We start from the raw sequence: 19,798 nt of genomic DNA, 5'->3' as shown, positions 1-19,798 counted from the left end.
TGCTCGAGTGTCTGATTGAGGTGCTGCTACCAGAACTGTTCAGACGAATCAGGATGGCTTAGATGGCGATCCTTGGATTCTTCCTTTGAGCTTATTCACAGTATGGAACTCTTTGTACTTTTGCTTTTTCTTTGCACTGTGTCTACTGGCCCATGAAAACAGTTGAATATGGCTTTATTGCCTTTTCCTGCCTTGTACGCTTCCACAATGCACAATTCTCAGTCAGTGATGGACTCTAATAGTAACCCCACAAAGTTGTTGGGTTTTTATCATGAAATGACCAGTAAATCATTAGAGACATACCGCTGCATGCGAACTACAGATTCATTAATAGCGAGACACTGCAAACTACTTAGTTTTGGTACTGGTATTTTAATAAAGGTAGAAGATTGTTCAAATTCCTAGTCAAGTATATGTACAAGATTATTATCTGCAAAATATGTTTGAAGATGAATACCTTCAGAGCAGAGTATGTATAGGGATAATGGTAGGCCAAGTAGCAGACATCCTCGTTGTGTTTGAAGGTGACTGTGAAAGTCAGAGTGTAAAAGGTTGTTTCCCTTCTGCCTTGAGCTGGACAAAAGTAGTTTCTGGAAAAGAACATAGAGGGAAAAACTTAGACTTAGATTTTACTATCCCCATGGCAAATTCTTTTCCACAGCACCATTCTACTTGGTTTACATGGGCAGGATTGTACAAAAACACACATTCCACAAAAACACTGTTCATGTAAAACAACATAGTCACTCTGGCCAAATCACCTTGGCCTTCCGTTAAGGGTTGCTATGACGGATGGGATCAGGCTTTTGCCTAGTTATGCTCATCTGTATCTCTGTGTTCTGTATCTATGTCCTGAGGGGACTATTGTGGTTGCAATTGCCAACCATTTCCACTGCTTCGTTATTGATGAGGAGGTGCAAGTACTATGGTGGCAGTTTTCCAGAGGGCAGGTACGGTTGCAGACTGGTAGGAGTGAGTGAAGCACCGGTGAGAGTTCATGGGTACAGTCCTTCAGCACCCTTGTTAAGATGCAGTCAGGTCTTGAGGCCTTGCCCAGCTTGCATCAGCTGAGCTGGTGCCGTACATCCCCTTCTGAGAAGGGAGCTGAATCGGCCACATCTACTAGAGGAAGGCTTTCCAGCAGAGCTTCACACTCAGCTCTGAGATCCTGTGTGTCAAATAGGGCAAAAAATGTGTTCAGTTCTTTTGCAAAGGATTCTGGGTCAGGTATGGGTAATTGTTGTGTTTTGGTTCACTTTCAGTAAGGATTTTCCCCCTTCCACCCTTTTCAAAGGGTGAAAATCCTTACTGGAGGTGAACCTGCTTGTGTGTATATATTGGCCAATTCGGACTCCTTGCTATCCTTCAATCTCATTTTTGCCCGAAAAACCTCGTTTTTTTTATTTTCCTGTTTGCTAATTTTAGGCTTTCCCAGTCCATGAGCCTAAAGGCTTTGTGATTTTCTTTTAGGTTTTGTCTAATTTGTTGTCTTATCCGAGGCTTGGAGTTTGGATTTTTTTTAAAAATTGTTTTAACATGAATACTTGTGTTTATGCAGAAATTGATGTCATCCAAAATGACAGAAACTCTATCATTCAGATCACCATCAACAATACTCCAGTCAGTGCGTGCCAGGGAACCTTGGAGATGTGCAATGTCATCCTCTGACCACTGTGGAGTGCTAGAGCACTGTGATGTGTGATATTTCAGTTCTCGTCTGTAGAGCCGAAGTAAACAAATGATGTTGTGGTCTGCATGTCCAAGCGATAGGAATGGACCCAGAATACATCGGTAATATTACCGTAGCACATGTCCAAGATGTTTGCCTTCCTTGTAGGAGTATCCACATATACTGATGGAATGATGGTAATACATTGTCTAGTCCGCATGTATTGCAATTTCCCAGAATAAATACGGGAGCTCCAGAATACTTGACCATCACAGAGTTAGCATTCTCAGCTACTAGCTCCACTGCTGTTTTGGTGTTAGCACTAGGAGCACATAAACACAGTTGACCACGATCATTGGAAACTCCCGAGAAATACAGAGGGGACGTAGTTGCAAAGTCAGCATCTCCAGCTCCAATGCACCTTGATGTTATTCCACCATCTGTTGTTGAAATAAAAGTAGACTCCACAACTCCACATCTTCCCCAAGGTGTCTCATTCTATCAGACCTGATGAGGGTGAAGCTGTCAAGGCTGACTTCGGGATCAGGGAACGTTTCATCCAGTTAGATTTCACATAAGGCAATGAGACAAATGTCCCTAAAAGACCGTTCCAGTTGGCATCGGGTATTTAGTAAGTTCATTTTGTTAAGGACAGAGTGGAAATTTGACAGTATTATGGAGGGGAGAGGAGGGCAGACAGGACGCCTCAACCCTACAACAAATATCTCCACACCGTCCTCTTTTCTACTGTCAAAGTTTCAGTGGCAAGTCCACAACAGGCTTGGCTTTACACAGCATTGAAATCCGGAGTAGCAGAAGCTAATCACGGTTGTAGATAAGTAAGTTGTTGCCGGTGTCAACTCAAAGTGCGAGGCCATCCCAAACTAACCATGGAATTACAAGGAATGTGCTGATCACTTTAAGTAACTTGGCCATGTTAGGCATTGGATCAAAAACTACATAAAGCATGTACTTAATACATATAACAAGCTTAGACAGGACACGTTAGGAGTCAAGCAGAGATTTGTCTGTGCTGTCACAGCAGTGCATGCATCATCACGGAAGATCTACTTTATTCTTGCAGATTTGTGCCACAAAATGAGGGAGGTTTCATTTTGGACACTATCCATAGTGCTTGACGTTATGCAATGTGCTTCACACTGTCTGAGCTGTCATGGTAACTTAGAGATCCTTAGATAAACCCTGTGCCAAGTTTGAAGCACCTGCACACCTGTTTTAGAGTTAAACTGAACGAGTACTGAACTGTACTGTTTCCATTGGTGTTTAGTCGGTCACTGATCTTCCTATATCAAATCAAATCAAACTTTATTTATAGAGCAATATTCGTACAGTTAAAAATGCAGCGCAATGTCACTTGTGGGGACCGAAATGCGGTCCCCACAAGTGACATTGTTTTCGGTTTTCCTACAGTTGTGGGGACATTTGGTCCCCACAAGTATAGCCAGCACCTGAGCACACACACACACACACACACACACACACACACACACACACACACACACACACACACACACACACACACACACACACACACACACACACACACACACACACACACACACACACACACCACTGACTGTAGGAAGACATGGCATGGCACTGACGATTGTGGAAACTGCCACCATTGGGGTCGTCCACACTAGGAGGAGCTGCAAGCCATGACCGCCGGGGGCGCCGGGACCCGGACACTCCTTACCCTGACAGACAGGGGACCCTCACACCGAGGTGGGGAGCCCCCCAACCAGCCAGCCTCGTGTCATCAGGACACACGGCAATGTACAGCTGTGTATCATCAGCGTAGCTATGGAAACTGATACCGTGTCTCCTGATGACGTCCCCTAAGAGGCAGCATGTAAAGATTAAAAAGATGGGACCTAAAGTTGAACCTTAGGGAACCCCACACCTTATTTCATGGGTTCCTGAGGAACACGTATCCATACTTACATAAAAACATTGGTCTGTGAAGAAAGAATTGAACTGGTTAAAAACAGTACCAGAGAGACCGACCAGGTGTCTGAGTCTGTTTAATAAAATGTGATGGTCTACTGTAACAAAAGCAGCTCTTAGATCCAGTAGAACCAACACTGTTAGTTTTTTATCATCCAAATTCCACCTGATGTCGTTTAAAATCTTTAAAAGTGCTGTCTCTGTACTGTGGTTCAACCTAAAACCAGACTGATGTCTTTCTAAACTGTTAATTCTGTTTAAAAAGTCACTGACTTGGTTAAAAAATGCTGGATACAGGTTGGTAGTTGTAAACATTGGGATCAAAATTGCTCTTCTTCAGAAGGGGCTTCACCACAGTCATTTTAAAGGCAATGGGGAAGACACTTGTCTGAAGAGAGCAATTCATTATGTTTAAAAACTGTTCCTCAATGAATCCATAAAATAATTTTAAGAGTGATGTGGGAATAGGATCTAAAAGGCAGGTTGTTGGGTTTACTTGGGAGAAAACTCTACCAATTGTCCTTGCATCAACTAGGACAAAACTCTCCAGACTGGATCTAATGTCCTTGATTTTGGTTCTGAAGTGGTCTGTGAAGTTCTCACAAAGAGTGTCAGATGGCATTTTAAAAGCTTTATTAAAATTAGTGCCTGTAAAAACATTAAAGGTGGAGAAGAGGAACCGAAGGTTGTCTTTATGGCCTATAGTAAGTTGAGAGAAATGGGAAGCTCTTGCCCGTTTGACTGCTTTATTGTAGGTTTTGAGTTGTTGACATAGGATTTCATATTTTACTGTAAATTTGGATTTCCTCCATGTCCTCTTGGCACTCCGACTGTCTCCTTTTAATTGATTGATTTTATAATTTTTTCTCCACATGGGTATAGGTTTTCTTTTGATTTAGTCAAAAGTGGAGCTATTGAGTCTAGAGTTGACTTCAGTATACTGTTAAAATGATCGATAAAATCACACGATGCAGGTAAAATTTCGGCAGGAGTGCTCTGTAAAATCTCAATAAAATTTGCATCCACTTCAGAAGTTAGGTAGCACTTCTTCACCATTCTCACCAGGTCCTCCCACGGTCAGACACAGCCAGGTCAACAACAGAGGACACACCAATGGACAGGCCATGGGTTGTAACCAGGTCCAGGGTGTGTCCTCTGTTGTGAGTCGGCTGTGTGGCATGTTGTTTAAAATCAAGACTGTTCAAAAGATTTAAAAGTCTCTGGACTATGGGTCCGAGATGCTGTCGACTTGTAGATTAAAAATCGCCATCACTGCAGAATGTGCACTCCTCCTGGCGTTTCACTGAAATCACAGTTCATGATCCAAAAAGTCTGGGTTTTGTTTGATCTACTAACAACGACAGTTGGGATATTATGGGTGATGTTGTCCGGTGTTTCTGTGGGCAGAGGGGAAGTGTGTGAGATGTGTGGTGAGTGGGCGTGGCTTGTGGGCTTGTGGGCAGTCAGTCAGTTGGTGTTGATTGAACCGCATGGAGAATGTTTGCTGTTAAAACCGAGTTGCCCAGTGTGCTCGGATGAAGTCTGTCATGCAGATAAAATCCAAGGCAGTTCCAGAAGAGGTTAAAATTGTCAATAAAATTCAGGTTTTGAGCTGTGCAGATGTGCCAGAGCCAGGTGCTTAAGCTGATTAGTCTAGAGAAGCGCTCGACACCAGGAGACAGAGTCGGTATGGGCCCGGTAATGAATACTGACTTACAACAGCTTTTCAGAAGGTTGAAGAGGTCCTTAAAATAGTTTTTCCTCAGCTCGGACTGCCGCCGGACTGTGTCGTTTGTGCCAAGATGAATTATCACATGGGATACTGAGGGTGGGATGGACTGTAACCTCTCAGGAGGTTTGTCAAGGTCAACAATGATGGTGGCACCAGGAAAACACTGAGTGATGGCATTGAAGAAACAGATATTTCTGACAATACTGTCGCCGACGATGAGTGTTGTGGGACTGAATAGAGGACGAGGTAACAGGTGGGGCAATCAGCAATGCCGCTATCAGGAGCTGGGGAATGCCTCACAGGCATCTTTGTGCGATGGGCAGTGAGAGGGGCCGGAGCTGGATGTGTGTCCATCTGCCATAGTGTCGAGGCGGGCCGCCCAGCGGAAGGAGAGGTGGTGGTCCTTGTGCCGACAGTAGTGCCTGATCTGGTGGAGAGGAGCTCTGTGGGCCCTGGGTGGTGTTGACCGCTATGGCAGGTAGCAGTCTCAGGTCCAGCAGGAGGATTCAGGATTGTGCCAGAGCAGTGGAGGCTCCAGAACGCCTCCGTGTCCATGATCGCTGGCGGTTGGGTGTAGAGCAGGATGACAGCCGTGGACAGGAGGGATTCCAGGGTGCCGTATCCTGGAAGGCTGCAGAGAGATAGGCAATCCGCATCGAATGCCACCTCCATAGACCTGGCCAGCAGAGCGTCTTTGTCCCTCAGTTCATCGGAAAGCCGGCAAATATCTTCCAGCAGGTCAGCAATCTTTTTATTAACCATCCTAAGTTGTGGGTCTTCCCTAGGGTACATGGAGGTAGCCATGTAGCATTGAGCTATGCCTCGTAGCAGCCTCGTTATTTTACTTGAAATTTCAGATCACAGACCTACTAAAACCCTGTGTTAAACACTCACTACAGGCAAATTGTTATTTAAGCCGAGGGAAAGGAGATCTTTTTGTATAAAATCACTTATCTTGTAGTGATAGAAGGAAGTAGATCTGCTGCGGTCAGAGTGTTGGCTCTCACTGATGTGTTATGTGTTCAATATAGCCTATAGTCTATTTTATCTTTAAGATGGCTGACAATCAGGTTTTTTTAATTCCTCCTGCAATTCTTCTAACTCTTCTGTGGCAAAGTGGCAAAGATGTAATACAAAAAGAAGATAGAAAGGAATTTTCAACACAGTAACATCCATGATGTGTGGAGAGGAATCAATACCATCTCTGGACACAACAATAAAAAGAGGAGGGAGCCTATAGTGGGTGATGTAGAAAGAGCTGATGAACTCAACTTGTTCTTCAACAAATTTGACACTGTGGACACACCTACTTCCACTGATACTCCTCCTTCTTCTCCTCAACATATGGAAATCCCCACTATAGCTCCTCCTTCCTCTCCTCCATCTCCTACACATGTCTCCACAGCTGCAGCCACTTCTGTTTCAGCACCTGTATCCGTCGCTGTCACAGAGACAGGGGTGATGTTGGAGCTTCAGAGACTTTGCTCTGGGAAGGCAGCTGACCCAGATGGTGTCTGTCCAAGACTGCTTAAAGACTGTGCTGCACAACTGTGTCGACCTCTCCACAGGATCTTCAACCTAAGTCTACAGCTGGGGCGGGTGCCTGCTATATGGAAAACATCCTGTATCGTACCGGTACCAAAATCAAATGTCCGGCTGAACTAAATGACTACAGACCTATTGCTCTAACCTCACACATCATGAAAACTCTGGAGCGGCTGGTTTTACGTCTACTGAGGCTTGAGGTCAAAGACAAACTCGATTCCTTGCAGTTTGCTTACAAAGAACACATTGGAGTGGATGATGCCATCCTCTTCATGCTTCACCGTGCCCTGTCTCATCTGGAGGAACCTGGAGTTTATGTGAGAATCACATTCTTTGATTTTTCAAATGCATTCAACTCCATCCAACCCACCATCCTCAAAGACAAGCTCACAGACATGGGAGTGGATCCTTCCTGTGTTTCATGGATTACAGATTACCTGACAGGAAGGCCACAGGAATGCGACTTGAAGTTTTTTTTTAAAAATTTGGGCAATACTGCATGTTAGGTTTAGATAAAAGGTATATCTCCTATAGAATCTAAAAGGTCTCTTTTGCACCAAGAACTGACTGCTGCAGTAATTTCTCATGAGACATCACTTTTTATTCGGTCAGAGGAAGAATCTTTGTAAATTGTTTGTCAATTAACTTTTCTGGGTTGAGGTTTGAGGTGAATCAGTATTGTATTGTATCGTACAGTCATGGAGGAAGGTATTGGCACCCTTGGCATTTTCCAGAGAATACACCATTTCTCCCAGAAATTGTTGCCATTCATGTGTTTATGCTTGATGTGCATTGGAAAAACACAACAAAGCAGAAGACAAAGCCAAAATTGACACAATTTTACACAAAACTCAAAAAATGGGCCAGACAAAATTGTTGGCACGCTTTTAAAACTGTGAGTGAATCATTTTATTTCAAGCATGTGATGCTCGTTTAAACTCACCTGTGGCAAGTAACAGCTGCTGGCAATATAAAAATCATACCTGAAGCCAGTAGAATGTGTAAAAGTTGGCTCAGCCTTTGTGTTGTGTGCCTATGTGTGTCACACCAAGCATGGAGAAGAGAAAGAAGAACCGCGAAGCGTCCGAGGACTTAAGAAGCAAAATTGTGGAAAAATATGAACTATCTCAAAGTTACAAGACCATCTCCAGAGATCTTGAAGTTCCTTTGTCCATTGTGCGTGATATAATCAAGAAGTTTATAACCTATGGAACTGTGGCTATTGTCCCTGGATGGGGACAGAAGAGAAAAGTGAGGAAGAGAAAATTGACAAAAGAATGCAATGCAGGATAGTTCAAATGGTGGATAAACATCCTCATTTGACTTCCACACAAATTCAGGCAGTCGTGCAGACTCAGGGTGCAAAAGTGTCAGTTCGGACCATACGTTGTCATCTGAATGAGAAGAAGCGTTGCAGCAGGAGACCAAGGAGAACCCCACTGTTGACAGAGACATAAAAAACCTAGACTGGAGTTTTTATCCCCCGCCTCCACCAAGTGGAAAAGGGGGATATCGGTTTGGCCTCCGTCCGTCCGTCCATCCGTCCGTGCTTCCGTGCGTCCGTCCATGCGTCCGTCCGTCCGTCCCTCCATCCAAGATGAAGGGGACAGCTTTTCTCGGAAACTATTACAGCTAGGATTAAGAAATTTAGTGTGTAGCTTCACACTTCACACCATGGACACTTTGATCAAGTTTGAAAATGAGACCTGTGCGATAATATTTAACAGAGTTATGGCCCTTCATCACTATTTTGGATATAGACTCATACAGATCACATGTGGCGGGGGATATTGATGACCATGTTGTCTTGTTATCCCCCGCCTCCACCAAGTGGAAAATGTACTGAGTACTGAGTAACCCTCAGTCCTTCTGAGAGAATGTTTTGCGGACAGATGAGACTAAGATAGAGCTTTTGAGAAAAGCACGTCATTCTGCTGTTGACAGAAAATGGAACGAGGCCTACAAAGAAAAAAAACAGCACCTAAAGTCAAATATGGTGGAGCTTCAAAAAGGTTTTTGGGGTTGTTTTGCTGTCTCTGGTACTGGGTGCCTTGGCGGTGAGCAAGGAATCATGAAATCTGGAGACGATCAAAATATTTTGGGTTGCAATGTAGGGCCTGGTGTCAGGAAGCTGGGTCTGTGTCAGAGGTCTTGGGTGTTCCAGCAGGACAATGATCACAAGCATACCTCAAGTAGCACCAAGAAATGGTTGGAGACAAAGCGCTTTCGAGTTCTGAAGTGGCCAGGAATGAGTCTGGATCTAAATTCCATTGAACACCTATGGAGAGATCTCAAAATTGCTGTTGCAAGAAGGCACCCTTCAAATCTGAGAGACCTGGAGCAGTTTACAAAAGAAGAGTGGTCCAAAATTCAATTTGAGAAGGATAAGAAGCTTGTTGATGGTTACAGGAAGCGATTAGTTTCAGTTATTTCATCCATTGGATGTGTAACCAAATATTGATTTGAGAGTGCCAACAATTTTGTCTGGCCCACTTTTTTAAGTTTGCGGAAAATGTCAATTTTGGCTTTTTCTTCTGATTTTTTGTGTTTTTCTAATGCACATCAAGGAAATAAACATGGGTATATCAAAAACATTTGTAATTACAACAATTTATGGGAGTAATGGTGTATTTTCTGGAAAAATGCCAACGGTGCCAATACTTTAGTCCATGTCTGTATATCATTGAGTTAAAAGTAATTCATACAAGAAATTCAACAAGACAGCTTTCAGGAATACACTGACACAATAATGCTTATTGAAGAGATCGAGTAACTGTTCTGAACTTTTTACTTTCTAATAAATCATGTATTTCAAAGGAACAAGTTACATTAAGCAGTCTGATTAATTCACACACAATGTTGACTGGATTACCAGCATTTCTTTGAAATAAACAAGATTATATACAACCATTTTTCATTTTATTTCTTTGTTTCATTCATACCTGTAATAACAAATTTCCGTTCCAGTCCTGACCCAGCGTGGTCTACCATCCAGAGCTTCCCTTACTGAGTACAGCACCGGCTGCATTCCTTCAGCACACGCAGGCACACACACAGACACACACACACACACACACACACACACACACACATGGACGCACGCACAGAAGTTATTATCACCAAGGCAAGATATTCAACAATGAGCCTCAGGCATGCAAAGCTGAGCAGTAATGAGACCTGACATGGTGAATTCCTTCTAGGTAAAGAAGTAACATGATTGCCTGCAGCAAAAATTAATGATCTGCTAAGAACAGGTACTGTCCTAGACTGGCTAAGACAAGGTAGTAAAATCCTGAGCATGAAAGATCTCCACAAAAGTAAAACACCTTAAAACTACCATCCAAAAAACTGCTTCTCCTCAACATGGAAGCTCCCAACACCCATCACAGAAGTAAAGTTGAGATGTCAGGTGGCTCATCAGAAATAAACAGGGGCTGCTCTACCCAACGCAGCAGTTATGGGTTCGAGTCCGACCCATGGCCATTTGCTGCATGTCTTTCCCCCACTCTTCTACCCACGTTTCCTGTCTGACTGTCCTGACTTTCAAACTACAGTAATGATTAAAAAGCCCAAAAAATAACTTACAAAAAGAAATGCACTGGAAACAATGCTAGAGAGTCAAAACGCTAGCTACTTTAACACCAGGCAGAGCAACCTGAGGAACTTTATCAAAAACTTAATGTGGCTGTGGAAAATAACACTGGAAGCCTACCCCAAGGCCATTATACAAGTCACCATCAACTGAATCATATACCACTGTTTCTACTGCTGTTTGGCAGAGACCTGAACTACAGAAACTGTTTTGGTCCCTAATTGTGGTTATTTTTTATATAGGTTTTTTTATGTTTATAAATAGTTAGGGAGAAAATAAGTACCTGGTGACATAAATTAGTCCTATGCAATGCAATAACTAAATTAGTTAAATAATGAGGAGACAATTAATGTGGAAACATAAACAACACAAGCCATCTCACCATAGTTGAACTGGCTGTTGCTCTTCTCACAGTTGATGACATTGAAACGATAGGGGATGCCCGCTACCATGTTACTGACTTCAAAGTAAAACCACTGGGTGTGCTGGGAACAGTTAACATCTGCATTCAATATGAGGTCATATTCACACCTAAAAGAGAATACAACATAACTGTCATTGGTTTAGTGTTTGATTGTGACTCCCTGAATTATTGATAAATAATGTCCTCCGTACAGACTGGGAAGAAGCAATATTAACACATCTACTTTGTCACTGTTCTACTGACTTACTTCTACTACACTGACTTGTGATAATACTGTGTGCAGGAGTGCACATCAGTGTGCACTAATATGCGTATGTGTGTGTGTGCGTGTGTGTGTGTCTCCATACCTGCGGACCTGAATAGCCTTTCTCAGGTTCCCACATTCAAACTTAGAAAAGAACCTCAAAGAATCAGACCGGCATTGAACACTAACAAACAAACAAACAAACAGATTGACAGCTGGGATTTCAGGCTAATCACATAATTGCCATTTGAACATAAAATTAGATTAAAAATGTAACAATGACTTCTGTATGATAATTTAAATCTAGTTTTGTAAATTGATACTTTTGTAAAATTGCTGTGTTGTGTCTGTATCTGTTGTTACATACCTGCTGTTTTCCAGGTCAAAGACTAAGAGATTTATGATGTCATCTGTGTTCAGGAAACGTTGGATATCTTCAAATACCTTCTCCCTGATGAAGACAAGCATTCAAATATTACGATTGTGCAAAAACAATCATCCTCCAAAAGCAAAACCTTTTAAATAAATTCAACATCACATTTCCAGCAAAAGTAGAATTAGTTTTCATAGATGAGCAGTTATTTGCAGCTGTTTGGATGGAAAGCTACGGTTTGAAAAGGTTTGGGTTCTGAGATAAGTTTTAGAAAGTGTATAGAAAGTATGTGTATAGTGTATATAGTGTACATTGACAATAAATACATATGCTGCTTGTGGCATGGTTGTCAGACTATAACTGACTACAAGCCCTTCACCTTGTATGCAGGTCATAGAGACCCCTCCCTACCAAACAGACTTAATGACTTTTACACACATTTTCAGGCAACCAGCAACAAACAGACACAGATGATTCCACCATCATCCATTGTCCATGCATTTCAGCTGTCCACAGGTGAAATAAAAAAGGCCTGTGGCAATGTCAAACCCCACAAAGCTACAATGCCAGACATCATTCCTGTTCAAAAGGCTATGCTGAACAGCTTAAAGATGTTTTTGCAGACATCTTTAACAATTCGCTAAGCCAGGTAGCAGTGCCTTCATGCCTCAAAAATGCAACGACTGTCCTTGCACACAAGAAAGCAAACCAAGGTCGCATGAACGATATCCCTCTTGTATCTGTTATACCCATAGTAATGAAATGCTTCAAGTGGCTTGACATGAGGTACATCAAGATCCGTCTCCCTGAAAACTTAGATCTTTTTTAATTTGCACTTTAATTTGAGTCAACCAGTTCACAGAACGTGCAATATCGACTACACCGCATAAATACTTCCCGTGCCGCTTGAATGGTGGCAAAATAAAAGCATGAAGGGAACAGTTATTTTAAAACTTGCAAAACAAAGGCTTGCCAAAAGTGATGAATTGATCAACAGATCTTTATAAGAGTAATTTACACGCAATTCGGTATTCATACATAACATGCACATGCATAACACATGCCTGTGCTCAGCGCAAGGTTATGCTTTATTAAATATTTCATCCGTCGGAAATGATACGTAAACTGAGCAGCCTTGTTTGAGTACTGTGCTCTCTAAGTGCTTTTCTAGTTCAAGTGGCTGTACATATATTTTTGACCCTGCAGATTGTCATAGTTCCAGAAGACCTATTGTCACAGAAAATCAGAGACCCAAGCGCAGACACTGAACACAACAGCAAGGATTAAATTAAAGGGTTTTATTTTCACAAAATGTAAGGTGTACATACAAAATGAGATAAGAGAAAAGGGTGATGAGGAGCTAGATGGGGAGGGGGAACTGAACTACAGGGATGAACACTAGCGACTTTTATAGTCGAACAGTTGTAGAAACTCAATCCAGAATTGCTAACTCAGCAGAAGATAAACAAGCCAAACTTCACAATAGTAATAGGAGGTGTAATGCCTTGTGTTTCACTCCTTCGTGAGATGATGATGAGACTGTCTTCTCTAATTTGTAGTGCAGGAAAGAAGACTCTGGCACACGAAGCTTGCTGTCATACTGCACAGTTTAATCAGGTCCAGTCTGGTGTAGAAAACAAACAGTCATTGGCTTCATTGGCTTCATCAACTGCACTTTCAGGTCTCCAGCTCAGGAATACACTCATCTGTCCGAATAGCGTCTTACAGGCACTCACGGCTTTGCGTCAGTACGGAATGGATCAAAGAACGTCTCTGAATGGATTCATCAGCAGCCCCACAGTTGCGTTAGGCTAATGTGTCCCCCATAAACAATGACGGGTGGGAACTAATGAGCCAAATCATGAGGCCTGGAGGCCACCCAATGTTAGGAAATAGACAGACAATAGGCACCAGGCTTAAAAGGTAAATAGTATTCATGATAACTGACAAGGAAATAAAGATCTGGCTTCACGTATTGAAATTTTATTTTCAGCGAAACAACATTGTCTCTGTCCTCAAAATGACAACAATTCATAAAATAAACAAAAACTGCACTTATGCAAACTTAAAAGTGCCTAACTTAAAACCCTAACTTAAAATAAAGTGCAGTTCTATGTGATTTTTTGTTTTATGTTCTGTTCTGAACATAAGGCAGCTAACATATGTTGTATGACTTGTTGCAGGAATGTCAAAGACTGTATTTCTCATTGCTATGCTGCTAAAAACTCAAAGATATTGTGGAAAAAATAAATAAAATAAAGTTCATATAACCTGGCTATATGATAACCTGGAAAAGAGGTAACCAAGATAACAACACCATTGTCTCTGTCCTCAAAATGACAACAATTCATAAAATAAACAAAAACTGCACTTATACAAACCTTTACAGTGCCTGCACCAGGTTCTAACTTAAAATAAAGTGCAGTTCTATGTGATTTTTTGTTTTATGTTCTGTTCTGAACATAATAAGGCAGCTAACATATGTTGTATGACATGTTGCAGGAATGTCAAAGACTGTATTTCTCTTTGCTATGCTGCTTAAAACTCAAAGATATTGTGGAAAAATAAATAAAGTGTATATATAACCTGGATATATAATAACCTGGAAAAGAGGTAACCAAGATAACAAATTAATAATAATAAATAAAAAACAACACTCCATGGGGTACATGTTTTTTCCTGAGTTGTCTGTCCATTCTGTGTCAGTCTCCGTCTTTGGCAGTTTTCTGAATGAAACGAAGAAGAGGGAGAGGAGACTATTGTTTAGATTAATTACATATTACATTACATGATAGATGACTAGAAATCTGTTCATAATGTGCATGAAACAGTTTAGGCCATCAGCTAGGCTAGTTAAATAATTAATTATGCTTACCTTAAGGTTCAATCTCCAGCTCTGAGTCACTGTCCGAGTCTGCTGCATCCTGCTGGGTGGGCGCAGTCCTTTTCCTGTATAGATTTGATGTTGTCATGGACTGCAGCATTGTGGTTGTTGGCTTAAAATTGGCACATCTACCTGCCATCTTCACACACTCTGATGTGTGCATGAGCCCATTAGGGGTGCCTGTGATAAGTCGGTTTCGTGGTTTGATTTTGATTAGATTTACCTTGGAAAATACACGTTCACAGGATGCATTTGAATGAGGAACCACTAGTGCATCAAGGGCAAACTCTCCCAGTTCCCTGAACACCCTTCTTGCTCCAAGGTCCTCCAAAGTGGAGAGATGGTGCCAGAACTCATCCACAGTCATTATTTTAGTGTCTTCATCAAGGCTCACAAGAGGAAATCTCCTCCACTGGTCATCGATTGCTTGGAGACGGTCGGCATCTGTTGAGTCAATCAGACGTGGCAATAGTCTCATGAGTGGAAACAGAGAGGGATACTCAGCTCGTGCTCTTGCATCGGTCGCTGTGGCAGGGGACAGGCAGGCAATGTGGACCAAGAGGGCATCATCAAAGTCAAAGCGTTTATTAATTTCTCCACAGGCAACCCGGAGAAATTTCTGACAGCACACATGGAAATCTGTTAGTGTGGCTGGTGTGAATTTTGAATGCTGAACTTTCTGCATCACTTTTACACCCAGATACATTGTGTTGAGTGGTAAAAACTTTGAGTCATCATTCAGATTGATCTGACTCAGGGCTGTGTGTAAAACGTAGTCTCGTTGCATGAAGGTAAGTAGGAGATCTTTGTAGGTCTCACACATCTTGCTCCTCAGTGATGTAATGACCACACCTTCACTCTGGAAATATTGATTGAGGTCTGTGAATTTGGGCAGAGCCCACTCCAGAAAGTGGTAATACAGCCGGAGAGACTCATCATTGAGTGCATGATAAATATTCTCAGCAGCGTTCAATCTGGCATCAATCCACTGGTCAGTGAAAAAAAGCCTGAGGGCTTCCCACTGGGCAGATATCCTTTTGACAACTTCAGTCAGTGACAACCATCGTGTCTGGGAGGGCTTCAGTATTTTGTGGGGTTCAACATGGCAAAAATCCTGAAATTCACGAAGTTCAGCCACACATTTAGCACTGTTTTTAAAATACCCATAAATGTCTCTGGCTAAATCTTCGCACTGGCGAGGAAGCTGTTTGCAGGCCTCACTGACACACAGGTGTAAGGAGTGACAGATGCAGCGATGTATGGTGATTCCTGGCAAATTGTTTCTTAGACGACTGGAGACAGAGTTGTGTCGTCCCATCATGGTATTACAAACCCCACAATGTTTTGAAGTGGAACGCCTGCCTCTGTGAATGACTTCATCATTTCTTCATACAGCCTTTCTGCAGTGGCTCCTTCTCTGACAAGATGTCTGTTTTCTTCTGAAAAGATGTGCACCAGCTTCCAAAAGCGGGTCTGAACCCTGTTTGTACTCTCGTCAAAAAAACGAACCACAACTTAGAGTGTTTTGACATTTCCATTGTCGGTTGATTCATCAGTTAGGATGCTGAATTTTTTTCTCATCAGGATTTCTGATAGACTCTCAAAATAGCAGTCACCAATAACATGCTTTGCTATGGTAGTTGCCTTTGTGCGGCCAAGTGACATGTTTTGTGCAGTTTTTGAGTCACTAAATATGTCCTTGATAACATCCACCAGATGGTCTGTGGATTGCAATATTGTGCTCTGCTAAAAACCCCGCCAGCTTGACCTCTGCAGTCTTTACCGCTGTTTCCAGCTTCTCCTTTTCTGACGTTCTTTGCAGGCATTGTGTTATGGATTTTTGTGTTGGCGCTAATATCTTTTCTTTCTCTTTGTGCTTTTTGGATTTGCTGTGGTTTTTTAACACAGTTATTTCGGCCACCAGCTCTGTCTCGCAGCACCGGCAAAAAGCTTTGCTTTCCCAGCCTGCAACAGTTCTCAACCACCCGGCAAATTGGCTCTCCCACTCTTTTCTACAAGTTTGTAGGTGATGCTGCTTACTTCGACTCTGCCCCGCCCCCGCCGTTTTCTTCCAGACCAGGTCGGCTCTGTTTCTTCTTCTTTTCTTTTTTTTTCATTTCCTCACTCATGGGGCGGGCGCAGCGAACTATTCAGCCAATCATTACCGTTGTTCTGAGGCAAGCTCACATTTAGAAAAGCACGATTGGCTTGAAACTTGTCACATGGAAAGAGATGCCTTCAGGGTTCACAAAAAAAAATCCGACAGTTGCGACAGGCTGATTACAACCGATTACAACCACACTTTCACGGAATGGTCAAATCATTGTATATTTGGCCTTTTTTGGGATTATTGATCGTACATCGTACAGAGGGCAAAATTATCGTACAAATACGATAATTATCGTACACCTGGCAACACTGAATACACCCATCTGCCGGAGCATAGACGGTGCAAACAGAGAAGCTCTGCATGTGCAGTTGTGCCATGAATCCACCAGGTGGCTCCAAAGTAAAACAATCACGAACAGCACATCGATTTTGAAGAAATTCAAAATAACTTTACTTTTAACTCGGTTACAGAGGCAGATCAAAACAGAGTTAATCTACCAAATACTAACTTCAGTGCTTTGAGAATTGACCAAAAACAAGAACCACAAGGTAAGACACAGTAACACAGAAAAGTATGGGTTATATTATGGTTGCTTGAACCAAATGCGCAATGAAGTGCAACAGTGGGCAGAGTCAAGAGCAAACAGCTTATTAGGAGGGCAGTTACTGGGATACGGTTACTGGGTGTGAGCTTGGCAGACCAGAGACTTAATCTCCCAGGTGAGGGAGAACAAAAAACAGGCTGTAAGTACGATGGTCTCAAGTTTTTCTGTCAGTGTAGCCGGCAGAAAACTGCTTGGAAAGAGCATCACATTTAAAGTTATGAGAGCGCGGTTGATAGGGTGAACTCAAAACATCCCAAGAAGAGGACCTACCGAGGTTGGAAGGAGTTTAACCTCTTAGCAGTCTGAATATACTCAAGGTTCTTGTGGTCTATCCATACAATGAAATGGACAGAAGGTGGAGGTCAAAGCAGTCAGGAGAACAGCAATTTTACTGTAGTCACCAATGAGTCCCCCACAGAGGATAGCAAATCCAAGGAAACATTAAAGCTGCCAAGGATTCACAAATATAAGTTTTCATTGCAGCGTTTTCATGTGTAGACAGATTATAGAGGCTGCTGCTTGGAAGAGGAGCCCTGGGTAATAGCTCAATGGAGCAGTCGTATGGACAGTGAGGAAGCAAGTATTCAGCATGGTCCTTTTAATTACTTGCGCCAGGTCATTGACTTCTTCAAGGACAGTGGATAAATCAATATTCTCTGGCGTAACCACTGTGCAGGGTGAATATGGAGTCAAGGCAAAGCAAAGACAGTCAGCATGGCAATGGGAACTATAGGACAGGACTTTACCCTGAGACCAGTCAATGTGTGGGTTATGGTTCTGGAGCAATGGGAAACTGAGCATTAGGGGATTGGAGTTGTGATGGTCTCATGATGATTACCAGCAAAAATGAGGGGTACAGGAATGGTCTTTTGGCTAACTTGGGGGAGAGGGGGAAAGCTGTGTCAGCGTGTGTTCATTGTCAGTTGCTCATTGCTCATTGCCTGACCGTATTGTCATGTGAAGTCATAGACCCAAGTGCAGACACTGACCATAACAGCCAAGGTTAAATAAAATGGTTTTATTTTACACAAAATAAAAAGTGTAAATACAAAAGAAAAGACAGGGGGAAAGGGTGATTGGGAGTTTGATGTGGAAGGGGCATTGAACTGCAAAGTTGAACACTCGCGACCTCTATGAGAAGCAGGATGAATAACTACTCAAGAGGACATAATCAAAGCTCACCCTAGAAATGCTACCTCAACAGAAGATGAATGAGCTAAGCTACACAATAGTAACAGGATGCAGATCAAACCAGAGTTAATCTACCAAATATTAACTTCAGCGCTAGGAGAACTGACCAAAACCAAGTAATACAAGGCAAGGCACAGTAACAGAAAAGCATGGATTATGTTACGGTTTGGTTCAACCAAACGTGCAGCCAAGTGCAACATTATACAAAATATACTGAAATGAGGCTACACCAAAACACTACACTAAATAATCGCACACATTTATTTCCCCATTCACCATAGATTTTACCATTATTATCCAATAGTTGTCAAAACAAGAAGCTACACTGTAGCTCTGATTGACATATAGTTCTGACTTCATCCCAAATACTTTATCCCACCGCACAAAATGCTCATTGGAACATCAACTTGACAACCACTTTTTGGTGGATCAAATTGACACTCTCATTTTCTCAATACAAGAATCCCTTCAATGGCTATCACATATAGGATCCAGTTCAAAATTCTAATTATTAATTACAGAAAGTTACGCAGCCATGCTCCTGCTTATGTTGCTGAGCTACTTGATTCATATCAATCAACTTGCTCTCTTATGTTAAATTTGTTAAATTTGTTGTCTGTCCCTCAAACTTGCCTTAAGACATGAGGTGAATAAGCTTTTGATGCCATAGCACCTACATTTTGGAATGTTCTGCCTGCACCCTTACTGTCTGCTTGGTTTCACTTTCTTTTAAAAGTCAGCTAAGGATACACGTGTTTAGACAGGCATTTGGGTAACTTGCATGCACTAACTTTGTAACTGCTCCATTAATGTTTATTATTGTTGTGTACTGTGTTTTTCATTATGTATTGTGCAATTTTGCAATTTCAACAGGTAGTCACTTTATCGTTTTTGTGTTTACCTGTATTTTTATATTGCCTTTGTAAAGTTGAAATTTGTCTGTGAAAAGCGCTTCACAAATAAATTTTCCTACTTACTTACATGTATTTTTTTTTTAAAACTTTGATCTTATAACTTGTTATGGTATTTTTATTCAGATTCTTATTTTGCCTTGTTTTATTATTGAAACATTTTTATCCTCTTTACAAAGTGATTGCTTTTTTTCTTGTTTGATCTCACTGACTGTCTGTTACTGAACTTTGTTCTGACCTTCTACCAAATAAACTGCCACCTGTCTTCAATGGGGTATATGCCCGAGCTAGACTGACGTACTTCCGCTAGATTCTCAGACAGCGTAAACACTTCCGGTCACTCGTGTAGCTGCAGAGTAGCTATGGCGTTCTTCAGAGGCTCGCTCCAGGATCTGCCCATAATAGCGATTAACGACGTAAGTCATTTTATTCAAGCATCGACAAGAGCCGCATCGAGTAAAAAAGCAAGGGATTCCAACTTTACGTTACAAGCTACATTCACAAGTACCAAGGTAAGACCCGAAACGGTGTTGTTTTTAGCATTAGCTAGC

General features: G+C 42.0%; 1 protein-coding gene across 1 annotated transcript in view; it reads right to left on the bottom strand.

Moving 5' to 3' along the window:
• The window catches only part of LOC110963456 (cytosolic carboxypeptidase 4), a 120,308-nt gene that overhangs the window by 23,649 nt on the left and 76,861 nt on the right, over positions 1-19,798 (bottom strand). The window contains 5 exon segments of the mRNA XM_051952157.1: positions 458-590; positions 9,857-9,944; positions 10,889-11,037; positions 11,278-11,358; positions 11,542-11,625. Coding sequence (XP_051808117.1) covers positions 458-590; positions 9,857-9,944; positions 10,889-11,037; positions 11,278-11,358; positions 11,542-11,625 — 535 coding nt within the window.

This window comes from Acanthochromis polyacanthus, chromosome 8 (assembly GCF_021347895.1).
Source record: "Acanthochromis polyacanthus isolate Apoly-LR-REF ecotype Palm Island chromosome 8, KAUST_Apoly_ChrSc, whole genome shotgun sequence".
Lineage (NCBI taxonomy): Eukaryota > Metazoa > Chordata > Actinopteri > Pomacentridae > Acanthochromis > Acanthochromis polyacanthus.
The sequence above is the reverse complement of the archived record's forward strand: the minus strand, read 5'-3'. Positions and strand labels throughout refer to the sequence as shown.